Genomic DNA, 20,464 nt, shown 5'->3' with positions numbered 1-20,464 from the left:
CAGACATCACACGGATCCTTACAAATTGCGGGCACAGGCGCCTAAAACTAAGCGCCATATTCGTACGGGTGGGCATCTCTCTGTTAGGGATGCTAATGCCCTTATACGATCGCAGGATATCGCAGATGCAGAGCAAAAGAAGCGGAAGTGGGCGCGGAATGGCAAACAGCAGCGCAACGAAATGCTTTGCCAGGACCAAAGAAGGAGCAAAAAAATAAAAAACGGGAGGCAGAGCCTAGTTGGGAGACTGGAGAGGATGGAGAGCCACTTTATTGCATAGGTAGACTGGGATTAGCGCTGTGAATAGTATCAATTTGGCCTGGAAGAGTAGAAAAGTTTCATTGAGCTAGTGTAGCATATACGAACCCAAGCTGTACGAACAAGGGCCGTGAGATTTGAAAACGAGACTAAGACTGGAAATTCCTAAAAAGGTATGTTCTCTAAAAGCTAAGTGTAGCCCCCTTCTTGGGGATAATAGTGATCAAATGATGACGGCTCCACCGCCCTTCGAACCTGAACCTGGCTGCTCCGTAGACGGAGAAATTGCCGGCAGAAAAAGTGCTTTCCCGCCCTTGCCGTCACACTAGGGCCCGAACGGTGAGAGCGGTGAGGGACTATTTTTTATTCGGATCATCTAGTAATCCGGTCACCACAGGCTGTTCGTTCTATAGTCCTTCGAACAGTAATACCGACAAGCGCGCCGCCTAAGAGTACGTTGGCTTTTTTTTTTTTGGGGGGGGGGGGGGCTTTATTGCAAACTAATCCCATGAATTCTAGTCAGCTGGAAATTGCCTCCTACTTCCGATTCATCCTGTATTTATCCCAGCAACCGCGACGCGATTCTCTCACACAGCGCCATCAGGGATGCCGCACTGGTGATCTCTAGGGTCGTCACTTCAACCTTCAGCTCCAATCGCAACCAATTCCGGAACTCCACCGCCGCCAATGAGTCCAGTCCGTAGCTGTCCAGTGATTTAGCTGCCTCCATCGGCTGACTCAAACGCAACATCGATGTGAATTGACGCGTTGCAACGTCAATCACCGCCTGCTGCACTACGCCCAATTCCGCTTGGTTCTTTACCAACAGCGTAAGCGCCTTGATCTCCTTTGATCCGTCCTGGGCCGCATCGCCTGCGCCTTGATTAGTCCCGTCACGGAAGCAAAGGGTGCTGAATCGTGCGTCCCGCAGCAATGGTGAGGATTCACTCTGGGGAACCGCAATGCTCGTGATGAGCTGCGCGGCGCTGTCTGGGTTGATCGTATCCAGCTGCTGACGCAGTGAGAATTTCACGATCTTGAGGAACAACGCCTCGTTGATCGGGGTCCAAGCTGCTGATTCCAATGCAGCCAGGAGGTCGGCGTGCTGGCTCATATATCCGACATCCTGGATGGCACCTAAGTCAACTGAGTTGGCCGCAAGCCCAAGTCGTTGTCGGTAGGTGGCAAAAGCATCCAAGAACGCGTTGGCCGCTGCGTAATTGGCTTGGCCCTTCTGACCCACCACCCCGGAGACACTGGAGAGCATGGTGAAGAAGTCCACCTGGAGATGCTCTTCCTGGAGAACATTATGTAGATTCCACGTGCCCTGGACCTTGCAGGTGACGGCTTGATGGTACTCCTCGATAGTCATGGAGGTGAAGACCTTATCCTGTAGAGCGATGGATTAGCGAAGGGTCCACATATAATATAGAAGAGGCTTTTATTTACGCGAAGGACCATGGCTCCCTGAATGACGCCTGCTACGGGCGCTTTTGAATCCTTCACTGCACGTCGGACGTCTCTCTCGACGGAGACGTCGCCTTTGACTAAGGCGAGAACGCAACCCAAGGCTTGGAGGTTCTGGATGATCCGTTGGGATGCATCATCTGCATAGCCACTGCGAGACATGATGGTGAGATTCTTCGCCCCAGCACGGGCGAGTGAAATCGCGAGACTTCCGCAAAGTCCCTTCAAGCCACCAACAATCAAGTAGGATACGTCGTCACGAAGCACCACCGACTTTGGACTGGGACGCACTGGAACCTCAATGACTTTGTTTTCTTTGTCGGTATTCGAGATAACGATCTTTCCGATATGGTTCGCCGACCGCATGTACCGGAAGGCGGAAGGGATATCCTCAAAGGGAAATACGGTAATAGGAGCGATCGGCTTGACGTGACCTGCATCCAGAAGCTCAAACAGCTGCTTTAGGAGTCGACCGATCAGTGTGTCTGAAACATGCTTGTGTGACATGTCAAAGCACCGATACGATGCATTGCGGCCAAAGGGCTCCATGCTGAGGGTGTTACGGTCGAGCATGTCCCTCTTGCCCAGCTCGACCATCGTTCCGCCATTAGCAATGCATCTCCAAGACTCGTCGAGTAGATCCCCGGTCAACGAGTTAAGAATCACATCCACACCATATCCATCGGTCACCCGCATTAGCTCTGAAGCGAAAGAGATGTCGCGCGAGCTAAAGATATGATCCGCAGGAATGTTGAACTTTTCCGTCAGAAAGTCCCGCTTCTCTTGATTTCCGACCGAGGCAAAGACCTCTGCGCCGATATGTTGGCAGATTTGGATCGACGCCATCCCTAGCCCACCTGTTGCGGAGTGGATAAGAACTCGATGGCCCGACTGAAGGTTGGCTAAATCATAGAGGCTGTATAGAGCAGTCAGATACACGCTAGCTAGCGTTGAAGCCTCCTCGTAGGTCATCGAATCCGGAATGGCGTGAACTCGCTCGGTGGTGGCGTGGATGCGGTTGCCAAAAGTGCCTCGCTCGAAGACCAGCACGCGCTGGCCGATCTTGTACGTGTCCACGGACTTTCCAACACGACGAACGGTGCCAGCACCCTCAAGCCCAAGCAAATGTTCGTTTTCAGGAATGATTCCCATGGTGATGGCGACATCCTTGAAGTTTAGTCCGGCAGCCTCAAGCTCGACCTCTACACAGTTGTCCCTAAGAGGCAGCTCGACAGGTGCAACCTCGGTATAGACCAGCGAGTCGATCGTGCCAGTTCGCTCGCACTGAAGGCGAACCATGGTAGTGCAGTCGTGCAATGAGTGTGTTACTAGAGCCCTCCCATTTTTGTCCTCGTTCTCCGCGTTGTTCACAAGAGCATCTGGCAGGATGCGCCCAACGTGAATGATACCGTCTAGTTCGGCGAACTCACTCTCGACGTTGTGGATCGGTGCATCTCCCGCCAGTTGTTGCAGGACCGCATCGATGGAGTCAATAATGACATCGGTAGACGAACTGGACACATCCAATGTTGTCAGGCTGATAGTGGGGTCTTCAGAGCGCACTGTTCGTCCCAGGCCGTGAATCATTGCCTTTTCCGGGTCTGCAATGGCTAACTGGGACCCTTTCGTTACCCACAAAACGCGTTTGTCACTGGAAAGCAGTTTCTTGAGCGAGTCCCAATGGTCCGAGTTGAGGTTGGGAAAGAGAGATGTGTCCAGTTCATCTAACACTAAAACCCGACTCGCTGCGATGGAATCTGGCTCTGGACTCGATTCGAAAGCCTGAAACGACCACCCACGACTTTGGAGAGCCGTGATAGCCTTCAGAGCAGCTGGGCTGGGCTTCGTGAAATGGAACAACGCGACATCGCGACTGTTGTTGGGGACGTCTCGAACACTACTCAGATACATGCTGCCAAAGGCGCTACTTTCACCGAATGCCAGATGCCGAGTGTCGGCGAAACTGAAACCGAGGTCAAAGTCACGCGCTTCGCCATTGACAACAAGATCGGGATTTGCGGGTGCGAGTTTCTGGCGGAGAAAGAGGACCTGTCCTGAGTCCTTGACAATCGCGCGTACCTTTTGAGACAGGCCTTGTACATTCTCAGCGGACGGAGACAGGCGAACGATCACCAAGTCAAACTGCTCCTCCATAACCAAGTGGGTGAGATCGAGCAGGGCAATCTCTGTGGTGTCTGATTCCGCATACTTTGCTCCAGCTTCGACAAGCCCACTGGGGTCATCCAGATAGTAAGCGAAATGACGATAAGATTTGCGAATCATTTCATGGCGTGCAACCGTCTCTAGCCACAAACTGTCATTCTGACCGGCAACCATGTTCAACTCCATGACCCGCAAATTGGGCTTCTTATGAGCCGCCAGAGTGAGAACTTCGCTTACAACTCGCAAAGCGGGATCATGGATATCTTCTTCGCTGGAAGATAATTTTGCCAATTGATCCGATGACAAGAGTGTGATATCCGGCTTCCAGACGAGAGAGCTGTATGTATGCGCATCATAAGGACTCGAGCCAGTATCGATCTTGTGATAACGAAGGCCTGCTAAGCGGAACAGCAGATTTCCTGTCTTTGGATCATAGACAGTGGCATCAGACATATAGTTCTTGGTCTCTTCTGGGCGACCAAGGCCCACAAACTTGGCAGTAGAGCATGACACACCGCTCGCCGCTCGGCTCGAGGTGATTGTAAGATCGTCAATGATGGCAGGTACCAGGACTGCGTTCACATCATTGCGGTTACCCTTCCAGAGGGACGGAGCACAGGTTTGGAGACATCCATCAATACACGCTGGGTGCATGGGATATACTGACTGCTGATAGGCCGAGTCTGGTGCCTCGAGAGACACCAAAGATCGGCTGGAACGTTTTCCGGATATGACCTCGACCTGAAGCTGCTTTTGGAAGCTGGCGCCGAAGTTGTATCCTGCATCAGACATTGCCTTGTACCACACCTGGCCGTCAACAGGGTACACGAGTGGCCGAATTGCGTCGGCCGATGCGACTGAGAACAAAACATTAGCAACCACAGGGAATACAGAAGGGCCTTCCATCTCATACCTTGTTGTACATCCTCTTCAATTCGAACCAACCCGCGACAATGCTCCGTCCAGGTCGAACCCGCTAGTGATGAGACCCTGAATTCGTGCCAGCTCTCCTTGAAGCCAGGGTGAGCGCTCAAGCTCAGGTTGACCTTGGTCGGCTCACCGCTATCGTTCAGGACAAGTGCCTTATTGAACGCGACATTTCGAAGTCGGTATCGTGGCTTCTCGATCTTCGTCGCGTCCTCGAGGATAGTCAATGCTTCAGAACGCTGGAAGATTGCCTCCATCGCCATGGCCATAAATCCGGCGGCTGGGAACACAGTATCAGGTCCCATCTGTATTCAGAAAGTCAGACAAAGTACCCCGATCGTTGGGTTGTACTCACCTTGTGGTCGGTCAGCCATGGCAGGTCCTCCACCTTCAGTAACTTCGAGAACGAGGGCGAATGCCATGGGCTTCCCAGAATCTTGCTTCCTAGGAGGTCATGGTGGGTGAAAAGTCTATTTCTCCAGTCCTTGCTCGCCTCGCTTTCATACCAGTATTCTGTCGAGTGATTCCATGCATAGTTCGGGAGATCGATGATAATCTGGGGTTTCATCCCTTCCACATGGTTCACACTGGCCAAGTCGATTGTTCCCCACTATTGAAAAGACGCCCGGCCACATCAAACATGGACCGGATCGCCGCAGCACCGCGGGACATGGCGGTGCAGTATTGGGCGGCTGACGAGAGCTTCTTCAAGGTCTGAGAGACAGGGCCAGCTAATGCACCGCTAGGTCCGATTTCGATCAGGAAATTTGGCCCGGATTCTGCGGTGATCATTTGCTCCACAGCCGTGTCGAAGCGAACTGGGCGCACCATGTTACTCCTCCAGTATGCAGCATCGGCAGCGTCGGTCATTTCCTTGCCAACCACAGACGAGAACATTCTTACATCGTCGCGTCTAAATGAATTATGGACAAAGTCCTGGGCCATCAAGCTGCTATAACCCTGGCTGATCCCATCCATGAAGGTTGAGTGGTAGGCAAGGTTGACCTGCAGCATGCGCGAAAAAACATTGTCTTCTCCCAGGCGAGTCTGCACAATTTTCAGGCCCTCTGTCGTGCCGGACAGGGTCACACTGCTAGGGCCGTTGTAGCAGGCAATCTGCACGGCATCCTCAACACCTTCGAGATAGGGAGCCACCACTTCGGCGCCAACACCGACGGCCATCATACCAACTGGAACTTGGGACTCAGCTCCTTGCATAGTCGCGGCCTGGCCTCGGTAGAAAGCCGCTCTGATAGCGTTCTCTCTTGACACGAGGCCCGCGGTATAGGCGGCCGCAATCTCCCCAGACGAATGCCCAACCACAGCGGACGGGGTCACCCCCCATTCGCGAAAAATATCGACTAGGACAATCTGAAGAGCCGTCACAATAGGCTGAGAGAATTCAGGTAGTCGAAGCTGCTCCGGGTTGCGAGGCTCGGTAAGTTCGCCTATGTTACATACATGTTAGCGAAACAATGACATCAGCAAGGTTTTGTCGGAGGACATACGTAACAAGGACCAGGACGGAGCAACCGCACTACTTTGCAGAATCCTGTCCAAATGTTGAAGAATTGCCCGCGCGCGAGGAAATATTTCCACGATGGCTTTGCCCATCTGCGACCACTGGGCCCCCTGTCCTGTGAAGATAAACCCAATCCGAGGCTCCTCCGCCGCCTGCTTACCGATCACCAAGGCAGCTTCATCCAACGTCGTGGATTGAGCGACCAGATAGCCGCGGTGGAAATGGCGCGTCCTGTGTTCCGAGAGTGTGTGCGACAGATCCGGCAACGTGATCTTCACACTGGGATTCAGCATATGCTTCCTCAAAGACTTGACGTATGCACGTAGGGACGGTTCGTCGTTGGCAGAAAAGACAAGCGTGAACGGTCTACCCACAGCCGATGAGCTGTCATCGTCATCGCCAAACAAGTCCTCGGCGAGCGCCCGGTGGGAGGAGACATGTGTACCGGACCAGTCAGGTAACAAGCACGAGGGTTCTTCGACAATGACATGGGCATTGGAGCCGCCATATCTATTGTTTGTCACAGGAAAATCAGCTCACATATCATTCAAGAGGTTAAATAGGAGTCTAACCCGAAAGAATTGACACTGGCGCGTCTGAACTGGGCTTGGGGCCAGGGAATCTTGTTCTGGGTCGCCCGCACGTTGAGGCCCTTGAAGTCGACTGCGCGGAGTTAGACCTGACAGAAGTAATTAGACTCACGATACTAATCACTTACTCTTAGGATTCGGAGTCACAAATGTTGGGTTCCCGGGAATAACTCCGTGCTCGATGGCCAGCACTGCCTTGATCAAACCAGAAATGCCTGCGGCTGGCTCTGAATGACCGATGTTGCTTTTGATCTGGCAATCTTCAACAACGGACTTTGCTTACAATTTCTGAAAACTCACCGATCCGATAATCAGAGGCTGGTCGTTGATCCTGGAGGGTGAAAAAACGGTCGACAGTGCCCTGACTTCTTGGGGATCTCCTGCCTATCATGGGGATATTAGCCTCAAGAAATACTTGACTGATCTGAGATGCTAATACCTGCGTGCCGGTTCCATGGCATTCCAAATACCCGGTGTGGTTAAGATCGCTGATACCTGCGTTGGCATAGGCCGCGCGGATTGCCGACGCCTGGGCTTCCGCACTGGGACTCGCAATTCCGGGGGTGCGACCATCACTATTTGTCGCAGTTCCCCGGATCACGGCGCGGATGGGGTCTCCGTCCCAAACAGCATCCTTCAGACGCTTTAAATAGACGGCATTAATGGCCTCGCCTTTGATGTAACCGTCCGCTTTGACGTCGAATGTGTGGCACTTTCCTGTAAGGGAAGACGCTCCCTTCATAGCACCGCCTGGTCGGGACAATAAATCAGAAATTATTCCAAGATCCGCATATGCCGATGGGGACTCACTGTCTGTATTATGCTCAGGGCTGAGATACAGGTTGGCACCCGCAATAACTGCCCCGTTTGCCTCTCCAGTGTGGAGATATCGACAAGCCACATCGACTCCTACCAGACTACCCGAGCAGGCTGTATCGATGGTCATACTATCATAAATTAGCCTTGTCTCACTTTTATGATCAATTATGAGAATGGCAGGGTCTACCTGGGGCCTTTGAAGTTAAAGAAATGGCTGATTCGGTTACTGAGGATGGCGCGTCCCACTCCGATTGTCACACCTGGGACCCGGTCCTCAGGGTCCCGGGCTTGCATATCACCATAATCTGCATAGCACGATATCAGTCTTGCTCATTCAGTTCTATAGGAGACTTACCAACGCCGTATGATCCTACAAAGCAGGCGATCGGGGCACCATGTAGCCTCTCCATGGGCGTGCCGGAGTTCTCAATGCACTCGTATACCACCTCCAACAACTGACGTTGTTGAGGATCCATAGCGAGTGCATCTGCACCAGAGATACCAAAAAAGCCAGCATCGAAGACCTTTGGATCGATATCCTCGATGAACATTCCGCCAGGGGAACGCATCGTCTTGGGCTTCTTGGATCCATCATGGTGTGCCTTGAGGTTGAAACGGGATTCTGGGGCTTCATTGGCCGCAATGCCACCACGCTCCAAGAAATCCCATAATTCTTTGGGGGAGTTGCTGTGGCCAGGCAGCCGACAGGCCATCCCAACCACCGCAATGGGCTCCTGTGAAAAGGACTTGTTGGGGAGTGCATGGCTCGCAGAAGACAGGGGAGTTCCGAACTGGAACCTCTGCGGCTCCATGTGAGAATCGTTGATCGTCATTGTGTGTCAAAGAGATGGATGCAGGGCCAATAACTGGTTCTTCTGTAAATGACCGAGTACTCACTTTATAGAACACTGACCTCGACTACCCGCAACGCCGGAAGGCGAATTCACCCGATATACTTGATAACATGGCCACCTCTTTGCTTGGAGCGGGAGATAGGGCCTCCCATCGTGTTGGTGGGCCAAAAAGACGCACTCAATCGCGATTGCACCTTTTGGGCGAGAGAAATGATATATTTCAACGGGTAATTTTCAAATCATGACTTGTGGTGGGTGGTATTGCCATTCGACTGAATGGTTTGCTATGGTTGAAGCTCTTGCTGTCTCCTGCTGTTTGTACATATGCAATGCGGTCTGTTCAACCTCGGGATCTGAAATACAGGTATTACAATACATTCAATGAAACTGAACCGACGAAATACGGTCATGGCGTTACTGCCCCCCACGGCTAGCGGCGCGTCCCGAGGTCGTTGCGTGGGTGGACCTCGTATTATCTATGCGCTGTTTGCACAAAGTGGGTCCCACCTGCGTGTTGTGAGCTTCTTTAGGGCCCGCAACATGCATGTGCTTTTGATTGCCATGATAAGCTGCTGCACGTCTCATCACACGTACTCTGAGACTACCATTTCTCATCCTTCCAGGCTGTCAGTTTGGAGGATGTGGCAACCGATAACACTCGTAAGAATAAACTAGAATGTCAGAGAGCCTCCGTCTCTGACGATTAAACCCATTGGCCCCCGCTTGCTACTTGCATTCAGCAGAGAAAAGGTCGAGAGCAGGCAGCGTCTGACACAAGCACTCATCACCATGTCGACTTACCATGAAAATGTGGAATTTCCCACCCTCGACGGACTGACGATCCGCGGATGGCTGTATCCCGCCAAAACGCGCGGACCGGCCATTATCATCACACCTGGGGTGAGTTGAGCAAGTCTCTTGATGACGACCACAGGTGCTAACCGGTGTCGCAGTTTAATTGCGTCAAGGAGATGTTCGTGCCCGAGGTGGCGGAACAGTTCCAAAAGGCCAACATCACCGCGCTAATCTACGACCCTCGCTCCCTAGGCGAGAGCGATGGCGAGCCGCGAAACGAGATTGACCCTCTAAAGCAGGTGTCCGACTACTCAGATGCTCTCAGCTTCCTGAGGACGCTGCCGACCGTTGATCCGGATGCCATTGCGTTTTGGGGCATGTCCTTCGCCGGCACGATTGCGCTCTGCGCCGCGAGCCTGGACAAACGCGCCAAGCTGTGTATCTCGGTCTGTCCGCTGCTCGATTTTGAGCTGACGCCGGAGAAGTTCCCGCGTGTGCTGGCCAAGAGCATGCAGGATCGTGAATCGCAGCTGGCAGGCAACGCGCCCGTCTTTCTGCCTGTCCTGACGGAAAAGGGGGAGAACCCGGCTGGGATGGGAATTGGCGCCGACAAGGAGGAGTTCGACTACATGGTAAATGCGAAGACGCGTGGAGCGCCGAACTACGAGAACCGGACGACGCTTCAGTCGTACTACAAGATCATCTCCTGGCAGCCGCACGGAATCATGAAGTACATGGCACCCACGCCGGTGCTGATGATCGTACCGGAGAAAGATATGATCTCTCTGCCGGAGGGCCAATTGGCACTGTTTGATACGTTCCCTGAGCCTAAGAAGGTGCACATTGCGCCTGGGAAGGGTCATTTGGATGTATTGAGTGGCGATGACTTCCCTGCGCTGTCGCAGCTGCAGGTGGAGTTCGTGCAGGGTATTCTGACCGGGTAATTTGGGCATATACGAGACTAGCAGAGTAGATAAGAAACTGATGCAAAGTACGATATGTACGTGAAGAAATCACACTCGTTTATTGTTAGTCCACGTGGCTCGCATCCCACCATCGTCTAGCAGTGTCAATGATACCCCTGTTCTGTCTTTCATTGATGTTATCGACAGGATCAGGTCTTCTTCCCAAGAGATTTTTTATTCATTCACTAATCAAAGATCTATCACCTCCCTCATCAGAAATCTCTACCAACATGATGGCATAACTAAAAGTCTCAAGATATCCACCGATAACCGTCATCAATACGATCCCTTAAGACATTCGTCTACTTCACCTTTGCTCGTACCCCCAAGGTCCCTGGCTTCGGATGAGGAACAAACATCTCCTTGAAACAGTCAACAGCCGTGCGATCCGTCTGAAACAGCTCGAACTCGAAGTTCCGGTAGACATTGGCCATGGCAATATACATCTCCGCATAAGCCAGGTTGATACCCAGGCATGACCGAGTCCCCTTCCCGAAAGACACTAGATACCGGACCAACTTCTTCCCGTCGGGAGCGAGGGGGTCACCCGCCCAGCGCTCGGGCTGAAACTCGTGCGAATCTGGGAAGATGGCTTCATCGTGGGAAATGGCATAATTGTCCATGCTGACGATGGACCCGCGGGGAATTACATACGCCTTGTAGGGTAGGTCGAAGGTCTGGGAGACGCGAGGACTTCGCTGGGCGGTTCCATAAGACAGGCGAATTGCTGGGATTTTCATCGAGATATTATTAGCCGATCCTTTTCGAAGATAGAAGCCAAGGGGAGAGGGAAATGGAACTCACATTCTTGGATACAGCCGGTCAAGTAAGGGAGTCGCTCCAACTCTCTCAGTGGAGGGATGTTCTGAGGGTGGGGGATCGCCGCCTCAAGCTCCTCCCGCAGGCGTCGGTAGATCCCAGGGTTGTTGATGATGTGAAAGCTGCCAATAGAAAGGGCCCATTTGGTTGTCTCGATGCCTGCTCCCACCACACTGATGGCTTCGTGCTGGAGGCGCATCGGAGAGAGGTCTTCTGGGGGAAGATCGGACTCCAGTAGCGCGTGGAAGACAGTCCGCTTGGGCTTTCCTCCAGCTTTCCTGTCAGCCAGCACGTCTGTAATCTGGTATTCCATTTGCTACGTAGATCAGCTTGTCTGCCTTGATTTTGAGGAGATTGGTGACCAGAAGTAGGGCACTCACATGGTTGAAGTCATGGACAGACTTCATCCCTGGCTGGATCAGAGCCAGCAGACGCTCCGGAAGTGCATTTAGGATGGCCATCACCCAGGGGAATTGCGTAACGAGATGGACCCCATCCAAAAGATCGACCATCGCTTGCACAAAGGGGGACTTGAAATCCGGAGCATCGAGAAACCCGTAGCTTTGATCGAAGCAGTAGCGAACGATACTATCGGACGTAATGCAACCCCACATCCAATCTAAACGCAGGACCTGGTCTGTTCCCTGGTATTCTTTGCGAAGGCGAGCACAGAGCTTGTCCAACTGCTCCTGCATGATCCAGGATACGTCCGCGATCCTCTGTTTCGAGAAGAAGGGATTGACCGCTGCACGGCGACGCCGATGGATCTCGTGCTTAGGAGTCGGAAACGTCCCCGTCGCATTGCTGAAGCGATACTGCAGGTGGTCAGGCTTATCCCAGTGCAGGGTCTGGGAGAACATCTCGTCGAAGAAGCTCGAGTCTTGGATGTGAATCTCATTCGGGCTGATGCGGATGATTGGTCCTGCTTCTCGTTAGCCAGTACACCTGTGTTTTTGGCCGCCAGATCTTACCATATTGCTCATGAAGCCTGCGGTACTGGAACATAAACTGCCCACCGGGAGCCTTGAGGAGATCGTAGTACGTCTGGTACCAGTATGTCAAAGCCGCCAGCTTTGGACCAGGGAAGTTATTCAGAGGATGGAAGTAGAGGCGATAGACGCCTAGGACAATGAGATAGACAAGCTGAATGACAATCGCTTCCAGGCACAGTCTAACTGGATGATGGCTTGCGGCTCCAATGGCCTCGAGAAAATCCTTAATCAGAACCATCGTTGTCAACTTTCCTCCTCTTTGTCTGGCTGAAGGGAAATCAGCTGTCTCTATTTGTCCCGCCCGACTCCGACATTGTGCCATCCGCGCGATAAGCTCGCGATGGGATCTAGATCTGACGAGAGCTAGATTCGACGAGACAAGCAGATGCTCACTGCAGATGCAATGTAACGTCGCTTATCCCCGTGACTATGAGGCGTCAATGTAAAAAGCTATAAGCATAAGCCAAAGATGACTTGCATTAGTCCATAAGCCAGATCAAGCCGCTAAGGGTATTTTCGTTCGTATTTCATATGTATGTATTTTGTAACAAATTACTGTTTTTCGAGGTAATTGACATACATAAATTTATCATACATATCCGTGGTATGAAAGGAACATCTCTCGTTCCTTTGCTTGTTGTCTCCTCTTTCCATACCACATCGGCAACAATGGCATTCATGCTGCTTCTCCCCTTGTTGGCCGTCTAGTTGGCCCTTTTGGCCCTGTACCGTCTGTACTGGAGCCCAATTGCCCATATTCCCGGACCGAGACTGGCCGCTCTGACTGGATGGTACGAGACTTTCTTCGATGTCTTCCAGGGTGGTCAGTTTACCTTTCAAATTGAGGCGTGGCATCAGCAATACGGTATTTTGGAGTCTCTACCGCACAAACACAACCCTCTAAATCAGCGCTCCAGGACCCATCATTCGTATCAACCCATGGGAGGTTCACATCTCAGACCCCGACTTCTACAACCAGCTGTACACGGCGACAGCCAAATACAAGAAGCCCGAAGACTGGCGCTTCCGGTTTGGACTCGAGAACTCGACCTTCGACACGATCGACCATGACCACCACCATCGACGACGGGGTCCGCTGGGCACCTTTTTTGCGCGATCCAAGATCCTCGAGTTCAGCGCCTACATCCAGCAGCAGACAGACAGAATGGTTAACCGGCTGCAGGACGAGTATCGCGGGCAGGTAGTTTGCTTGAACGAGGCCTGGGGTGCGTTGACGATGGATATCATCACCTTCTACGCGTTCGGGCTGTCCTACAACTTTTTGGACTATCCGGACTTCAAGGCACCCTTTACAACCGCAATCCAACACCTGGCTCGCTCACTGCATGTGGCAGGCCATTTCCCCTTTCTTCTCACAGCGTTGAAGGCCCTTCCAGACTCCTTGGTGGCTATTCTAAGTCCTACCATGAAGCCGGTTTTTCAGTTCCATGAGGCATGTTCCGTTCAGTCAATTTCTACCCAATTTCATGCTCATTGTAACGAATAGGAAATAGCGGTGCAAATCCGTCACGTCACCTCAGGCCAGAACGACCGCCATAAGACAGTCGCGCACAAGACCGTCTTCCACGAGATCCTGCACTCAAACCTCGATCCGATCGAGCTGCTCCCCGACCGACTGAAACACGACGGCGCCAGCATCGTCGGTGCCGGAGTCGATACCACCAAGACAACCCTGTCCGTCGCCTGCTACCACATCCTCGCCAACCCCGACATCCACGCCCGACTGCGTGAGGAACTCGAGGCTGCGATGCCCGTTCCTGCGGCGCCCCTGTCGCTCACGGAGCTGGAGTGCCTGCCTTACCTGACGGCCGTGACCAAGGAGTGTACGTTGTCTATCTATTAATCTACAATAAACTCCAATAGACATCCTAACTTCGGTACAGCCCTCCGCCTTGCCATCGGCATCGCCCAGCGCCTCCGCCGGATCAACCCCTCAGCCCCAATCCAATACGGCTCGTACACGATCCCCCCAAATACGGTCTTCGGCATGAGCTCGTACTTGCAGCTCCGGGACGCGCGCATATTCCCCGAGCCTGACACATTCCTGCCCGATCGGTGGTTGGGTGAGCCGGTCGCTCCAAATGGCCGGGCACTGGGCCAGTATCTGGTGCCGTTCGGGCGTGGCCCGCGCATGTGTCTGGGGATGAATATGGCGCAGGCGGAGATCTACATCGGCTTGGCGGCGGTGTTTCGGAGGCTGGATCTCGAGCTTTGGGAGACAGGAAGGGAGGCTGTGGATATGGCGAGGGAATTTTTTGTGCCGATGGCAGCGGATGGCACGAAGGGAGTGAGGGTTGTTGTGAAATAGATCAATGTATATAGAAAGGGGACGGAGTGGAGCATGGGAGACTGGAGATATGGTCCATGGTTGGAGGTGGTTATATATAGAGTAGGTTATTCAGAAGTTTACATTCCTCTCTTTGGTGTACGCATCTCAATGACTAGAAACTCGATGATGTCCATCTATCCAAACGTCTGCCTCACCAGCTCTTTGTTCGCAGTCAAGAACTCCTTAAATTTAGTCAACTTGATCCCAAACTCGGTCTCCAGCTCCTGTGGCCCAAACCTATCCTGCCGCTCCCAGAACCACAGCTGAGAGTCTATCTGGGGACTCGAGGGCGCCAGACGCACAGCCAAGTCGCGGGGAATGTGGTCGACCGTAATAACGCGCCCACTGACCTCAGAAATAGCGCTCGCTATCTGCTCCGCCGTCAGGGCCTCACCCCCGATATCTATAAAACGGTGCGAGAACCGCTCCGGCTCTGTGAGAGCTGCAGCTGCAAAGCGCCCGATATCATCAGGGTCGATAAGCATCGTCTTCTTTTCGGCCGCCATAGCGGTGCGAAGAGTACGGGATTCAGCCAGTTCAGGAAAATACCCTCTCACGCTGGGAAGGAGGTAGTTTGTCATGAAGACGGGGGGGCGGAGGATCGTCCAGTACGTGAAGCCAGCCGAACGTACGAGATCCTCGATAGCAGCTTTGCTCTCGAAATACCCCTTCATGATGCTGGAAATAGTGCCATCGTACCATCCGGGAAACTTCTCGCGCTCATCGATGGCACAGACGCTGGTGTAAACGAGGGTCGTGACGGTGCTGGATGCACGAGCTGCGCGCACGACGTTGGTCGCCTGCCGCAGTTCAGCCCCGTCGCCTCGGAACGAAGGCGACACATTCAGGAACACTGCAGTTGCATTCTGGCAGGCGGACTGGAGTTGCTCTGGCTGGTCGAAATTGCCCTCGACTAGAACGGCGCCGCGGCGGTGCAGGTCGAGCGCGGCGGCGCTGGAGTTTGTCCGAACCAAGGCGTGGACGCGCAGCCCTCGGGCTAGGAGATGGCGGGCTGTCGCTCCGCCTTGTTGGCCCGTGGCCCCAGTGACGAGGATGATGGGGGACATGGAACAAGGGTGATACTATCTTAGTGAAGAGGTACAGTTGGAGGTAGGAACAGGTGTGAAGGTAGAGGGAAGAAGATACCAAGGAACGGCTAGACATATACCCTGATTATATATATGTTACGGCTTTAGATACACTAGTCGAACAAATGTATTTCCCCGCTTTGCTTGTTACCGACCAAAATTTGGAAATATCACTACATACTTTCAAATTAAAGTTTCTCGGCGAAATTATGAAACCATATATGACTATTATATTTTCACATAATAAGCAATCACCTAACTATCCTCAAAAAAAAGTTTTGTCTTTTTGGCCACTTCCTTTATACGTTATGACAAGTAGTGCGACCGGACATGATATATTCCTGAATATACTTGTTCTGCTAATGTCATATATTTTATCTCCCCCCAACCCCGGTCATCACCGTCTCGACAGCATCAGCAATCTCTTCACTATACCCTGCCGGCACGTTATGACCCTCACCATGTTCCACGACCGTTACACGATCACACAGCTGCACTAAATCCATGCTGTGGCGGCGCCACTGATCCCGCAGCCCGTACACATGAGCCGTCGGGATGCCAATGCGATAGGGATCAACTGTAGCATGGAACATCTGGTAGAAGACCTCCTCCGCACTCTTTTCACCCTTCAGATACGCCGGGTCCGTGACTAGGTAATCTGGTATCTGCATGAGCGCACCGGGCCGGCTGGGCGAAGACGCGGCGATACCGAAGTACGTTCGGGTGTCGATACCGTAGTCTAGGCTGCAAGAGAAGGGAATCGGCGACCCGATAAAGATGGCGGCCTGGAAGGGGGGTCTCTGACCTGCGATTCGGGCATGTAGGAGCATGGATGCGGCGACGGCGGCGCCCTGAGTGATTTACGATGGTTAGAATACAGAGGATGGGAGCGAGTAGGTATAGAATGTACATAGATAGAAGTAGACATACCTGACTAAAGCCCAGCACTGCGTCAAACGGCCCCTTCTCGTCTATCACTTTGCGCACGGCGTCATGAGCGGCGGCGACCCTGACGGTGCTTGGACTGCGATACCAGCCCAGGTACGGCCCCTCAAAGTTGTCTGCGACTTCGGGGGTTGGATCACACACGGTGGTGCCATCCACAAAGACGAACTCATAATCCGGCGGTAGGAGATTGCGGAAATGGGCTGTTTGGGCGGCAAATATGCGGGCGTTGGTGCCCATGCCATGGAGGGAGAGAATGCGAACGGTCATAAGGAGTGAAATCGAAGTTAGAGGGACAATTGCCCAGAGATTTAATATACCTAGATGTGTATGTATATCCGTCGCCATACATAGGTAAATACAGTATGTACGAATGTAATGTAAGAGGCGTATCAGGGTCACTCACGTGGTGTAATTAATTACAGATCCTTGATAAGGTATATGGGAGTGGAGCGATCTGTCTCCGATCATTTGTACTATCATTAGGGCTATCTATCCACACTAACCCGATCGGGAATCATCTAAGGCCTCCTCTTTGTTCTCCCCTGTCTTCTTTTTCTTTTTTCCTTTCTGTCACATTTCGTACTTATTCAGGTTGTATTTGTAAGAATTCACGCGCATTTGTCATCCCTATGGTGTTATTAGAAATCGCAGCGTACCCTTGGCATATTTAGGCCGTTTCTCATCTCTCAACGTGGCCATCCCCAACCAAGAAGTCCACCATTGCTACTATGACCAACACAATCTATCTCATTACTGGCGCTAGCCGCGGGATTGGCCGTGGCCTGGCCGAGAAATTCCTCTCTCGCTCCAATACCACTGTCATTGCGGCCGTCCGCGATCCCGCCGGTGCCTCATCTCAGTCCCTGCAATCCCTCCCCAAGGGCGAGTCCTCTCGCCTGATCGTGGTGAAGATCGACTCTAAGTCTTCCACGGACCCGGCCGCTGCCGTAGAGACCCTTCAGAGGGAACACGGCATTGACCACCTGGACGTAGTAATCGCCAACGCCGGCATCAGTCAAGACTTCTCGCCCGTGCACGGGGTGTCCATCCCCGTGCTGCGCGAGCACATCGAGGTCAATGGCTACGGGCCTATCTACCTCTATCAGGCGATCTACCCGCTGCTCAAGAAGAGCAAGCATCCCACGTTTGTGGGAGTCGGCAGTCCTCTGGGCAGCATCGGCGGCATGGAGCAGCGCCCGTACCCGTGTGCGGCGTATGGCCCCAGCAAGGCCATTTTGCACTGGATCGTGCGCAAGATCCATCTTGAGAATGAGGACTTTGTGAGCTTTGTTGCAGATCCTGGGTTAGTGATTGCTCTTTTCGAATCGTCGTTGCGTCTCAGACATGTTAATGAATATGTAGCTTCCCCCAAACTGACATGGGCAATGCCGGCGGCCAGGCTGTTGGCCTCGAGAAGGCCTTCCAGACGGTCGAGGAGAGTGTCGGCGGTATCGTGAAGACCATCGACGAAGGGACGAGGGAGTCGGTTGGGGGGGCAGCTGCGCGTGTGGGATGGATCTCAATTCCCCTGGTAAGGAAAAGTAATAGAGGCATCATTGCATGATTCTTTGTTTGCTCCTGTGATCTAGCCATGTCTCTCGCGCTTAGCTAGTCTTCTCCCCCTAAATACACCACGCAGATATTTCGTTTGGGCAGAACTGCCTCCCAGGGATCGTATCAGAAAGGGATAATAAGAGACAGTGATTCCAAAACGGACGGTGAGATTACATACTAAAAGACTGGTTTGGTACGTTTGGAGTCCTATCAGCACGCTTTGTCGGGTCTTTCCCTCTACGATCGACACATACGCCCATTGTCAGCCACCGTCCACGCATCACTGCCCACGGCAGTAAGCGCGTAGAATAGATCCTCTGGGTCGTATTTTTTCTTGATTGCGCGCAAACGGTCGTAGTTTGCGCCGTAGAAATCCTCTTTCCAAGTTCGCAGCATGAAGTTGGCCTCGTTGAGGTAGCCGCCGCTGCCCGGGGTAAGCTTGCGCAATTGCGGCTCCAGCTTTTCGGTCAGCTGTAGCTCGCGTTGGACTTCGACGGAGCGAGGCAGGGTAAAATTCCAGACCGAAGGCAGGATAAGTGACACCCCTGTGTCGCGCCACGCGGGAAGCACTGCGTTGGACGCGACCGGACTTCTGGACGCCGTAATGGAGAGATTGGCCGCAAAGCCAACGACATAGAAGGGTGTGGAGACAGTAATGTTTTGCACCAGGGTCATTAACTCCGAGAGGCTGGCAGGATTCTGTAAAATGGATCGAGGACGAGACGGCCGCCGATTAATTGGGCGGTAGCGAAGGCGCCGTCGGGCAATGGCCCAAAATATCGCAAATAGTGAGATAGAAAGTCGGTGGAAGTGGTCGTATTGACCGTATAAGCAGCCTGGGTGACATTGGACCGATTGAGATAGACCAAGAAGGGCTGCAGGAGGGTGTGGATATCGTCAGCGGTGCCGTTGACCAGGGTAATTGCCTCGACGGTGAGGGCTGACGAAGTAACCAGGTAATTGACAGTGGCTCCAGCATTGGTCATAGGAAGCAGCATCTCATGCCACTGGCGAATGGCTCCCCAGTAGATGGATGGCGCTAAACCGGTCGATGAGAGGCTCAGACTGGCTCCGCCCACCACGCCTGCGTCCGAATGAGCCCGGACCGTCATCGAGATGACCACTCCATACGTTCCTGGACCTCCACCACTCAGGGCCCAGTACAGGTCAGTATTTTGTGAGGGGGACGCGATAAGGTGCACCCCTGTCGCTGTTACTACCTCCCACTCCACCACTTGGTCGGCCCCCAGTCCATACTGCGAGCTGAGGATACTGTGTCCGCCGCCTTGAGTGAATCCCCCCGGTAATTCCAACGCTTGGACAGTCGCCTCCTACGATCCGTAGTCCGTGCTGGTTGGCAGTTTCATACGCAGCGGATGTCACTACCCCTGCTCCCAGTTTGAGAGCTGGTCCATGATAACTGGGGCTGCTATAATCTGACAGCACTTCAATGGCATTGAGGTTGTGCATCCACAGTCCCAAACCCCCTTGCCCGGTAGATTTACCCATGTAACTGCACAAAGGTCAGATTAGATAGATGCTTGCAAGAAAATCCAAGGAGTCATTTACTCATGTCCTGTATTCTTGATGACCAAGCGCACGTTGTTCTCCCGGGTAAATTTGACCCCTGCCTGCACATCGGCTGCGCTGGAAACGTTGATCGAATACGCCACCAGATTGCCCAGCTGGCATGGTGTTGAGACCGAGGTGTAGGGGCTGCATTCCTGATCCTGGAACCAGGGGGTCATGACCGAGGTGGGGGAATTCTCACTGTACGAAATCATTAATCCATGTCTTCAATAACTGAATGCACGAAAGTGGGGATTGCATTAGTCGTACTGATATCGCGCCCACGACCACCACTCCTGCAGCACCGCACATGCGGTCTCATTGTACTGCGGATCATGGCACACTGAGGCCAGAGGGGCTGTTGCAATGAGGCGTCCATCCACCGTGGCATTTAGCCTATCCCAGAGCTTCTGGCGCGGCCATTGGACGTCCCCCGGCAGATAGCGACACTGCGGTCGGTAGGCAGCACCCAGAGCAAACAGGAGTGTCCCCACACCTAAAATAGGATGCATACTTGGCAAGGTTTGATAGAGCAGCAGAAGATCTGTAGCCGAGAGGATGTGACCAGCGATTGGCGATAGTGGAAGGATATGCATTCATCCACCAGGAACGGGGTCTTTCCAACGACAACCCTTTATACTCCGGGTTCCGTTCCTGAGTTCCCCGTTATCTACCGTGGAAGCCTTCTGCTGGTGCCACTATATTCTCACCTCAGCCTCAATGCGTGTTGAATCGATCTATAACGACAATATTGAAAAATACAAGCGCCGTTCTGGTGGTTTTG

The 20,464-nt window shown here is 52.9% G+C and overlaps 8 protein-coding genes across 8 annotated transcripts; 3 read left to right on the top strand and 5 right to left on the bottom strand.

The window, feature by feature from the left end:
• Nucleotides 1–817: 817 nt before the first annotated feature.
• fma-PKS (polyketide synthase fmaB) lies at nt 818–8,579 on the bottom strand (the record flags this gene model as incomplete). The annotated part of the gene is made up of 13 exons (XM_058472428.1): nt 818–1,648; nt 1,708–4,745; nt 4,802–5,120; nt 5,171–5,402; nt 5,462–6,263; nt 6,324–6,847; nt 6,910–7,000; nt 7,056–7,179; nt 7,228–7,311; nt 7,367–7,677; nt 7,738–7,874; nt 7,934–8,051; nt 8,102–8,579. The coding sequence occupies 13 exons, from the start codon at nt 8,577–8,579 to the stop codon at nt 818–820; spliced, it is 7,089 nt and encodes a 2,362-aa protein (XP_058331431.1).
• Nucleotides 8,580–9,571: 992 nt separating this feature from the next.
• Nucleotides 9,572–10,339, top strand: fma-AT (acetyltransferase fmaC; the record flags this gene model as incomplete). Its single annotated transcript, XM_058472427.1, has 1 exon — nt 9,572–10,339. One exon carries the CDS (start codon nt 9,572–9,574, stop codon nt 10,337–10,339), a length of 768 nt encoding a protein of 255 aa, XP_058331430.1.
• A 323-nt stretch (nt 10,340–10,662) lies between these two features.
• N7468_003129 (cytochrome P450) lies at nt 10,663–12,409 on the bottom strand (the record flags this gene model as incomplete). Its single annotated transcript, XM_058472426.1, has 4 exons — nt 10,663–11,087; nt 11,165–11,495; nt 11,560–12,101; nt 12,151–12,409. 4 exons carry the CDS (start codon nt 12,407–12,409, stop codon nt 10,663–10,665), a joined length of 1,557 nt encoding a protein of 518 aa, XP_058331429.1.
• Nucleotides 12,410–12,879: 470 nt separating this feature from the next.
• Nucleotides 12,880–14,500, top strand: N7468_003128 (cytochrome P450; the record flags this gene model as incomplete). Its single annotated transcript, XM_058472425.1, has 4 exons — nt 12,880–13,036; nt 13,089–13,633; nt 13,679–14,013; nt 14,056–14,500. The coding sequence occupies 4 exons, from the start codon at nt 12,880–12,882 to the stop codon at nt 14,498–14,500; spliced, it is 1,482 nt and encodes a 493-aa protein (XP_058331428.1).
• A 155-nt stretch (nt 14,501–14,655) lies between these two features.
• N7468_003127 (NmrA/HSCARG family protein) lies at nt 14,656–15,588 on the bottom strand (the record flags this gene model as incomplete). Its single annotated transcript, XM_058472424.1, has 1 exon — nt 14,656–15,588. One exon carries the CDS (start codon nt 15,586–15,588, stop codon nt 14,656–14,658), a length of 933 nt encoding a protein of 310 aa, XP_058331427.1.
• A 395-nt stretch (nt 15,589–15,983) lies between these two features.
• N7468_003126 (uncharacterized protein) lies at nt 15,984–16,824 on the bottom strand (the record flags this gene model as incomplete). Its single annotated transcript, XM_058472423.1, has 2 exons — nt 15,984–16,460; nt 16,540–16,824. 2 exons carry the CDS (start codon nt 16,822–16,824, stop codon nt 15,984–15,986), a joined length of 762 nt encoding a protein of 253 aa, XP_058331426.1.
• Nucleotides 16,825–17,285: 461 nt separating this feature from the next.
• Nucleotides 17,286–18,183, top strand: N7468_003125 (SDR family oxidoreductase; the record flags this gene model as incomplete). The annotated part of the gene is made up of 3 exons (XM_058472422.1): nt 17,286–17,860; nt 17,920–18,088; nt 18,166–18,183. The coding sequence occupies 3 exons, from the start codon at nt 17,286–17,288 to the stop codon at nt 18,181–18,183; spliced, it is 762 nt and encodes a 253-aa protein (XP_058331425.1).
• A 165-nt stretch (nt 18,184–18,348) lies between these two features.
• N7468_003124 (uncharacterized protein) lies at nt 18,349–20,192 on the bottom strand (the record flags this gene model as incomplete). The annotated part of the gene is made up of 5 exons (XM_058472421.1): nt 18,349–18,789; nt 18,831–19,442; nt 19,498–19,624; nt 19,681–19,881; nt 19,951–20,192. The coding sequence occupies 5 exons, from the start codon at nt 20,190–20,192 to the stop codon at nt 18,349–18,351; spliced, it is 1,623 nt and encodes a 540-aa protein (XP_058331424.1).
• Between the last annotated feature and the right edge of the window lie 272 nt (nt 20,193–20,464).

This window comes from Penicillium chermesinum (assembly GCF_028974085.1).
Source record: "Penicillium chermesinum strain IBT 19713 chromosome Unknown utg000003l:1.0-5111272.0:1.0-5115320.0, whole genome shotgun sequence".
Classification (NCBI taxonomy): domain Eukaryota; kingdom Fungi; phylum Ascomycota; class Eurotiomycetes; order Eurotiales; family Aspergillaceae; genus Penicillium; species Penicillium chermesinum.
The sequence above is the reverse complement of the archived record's forward strand: the minus strand, read 5'-3'. Positions and strand labels throughout refer to the sequence as shown.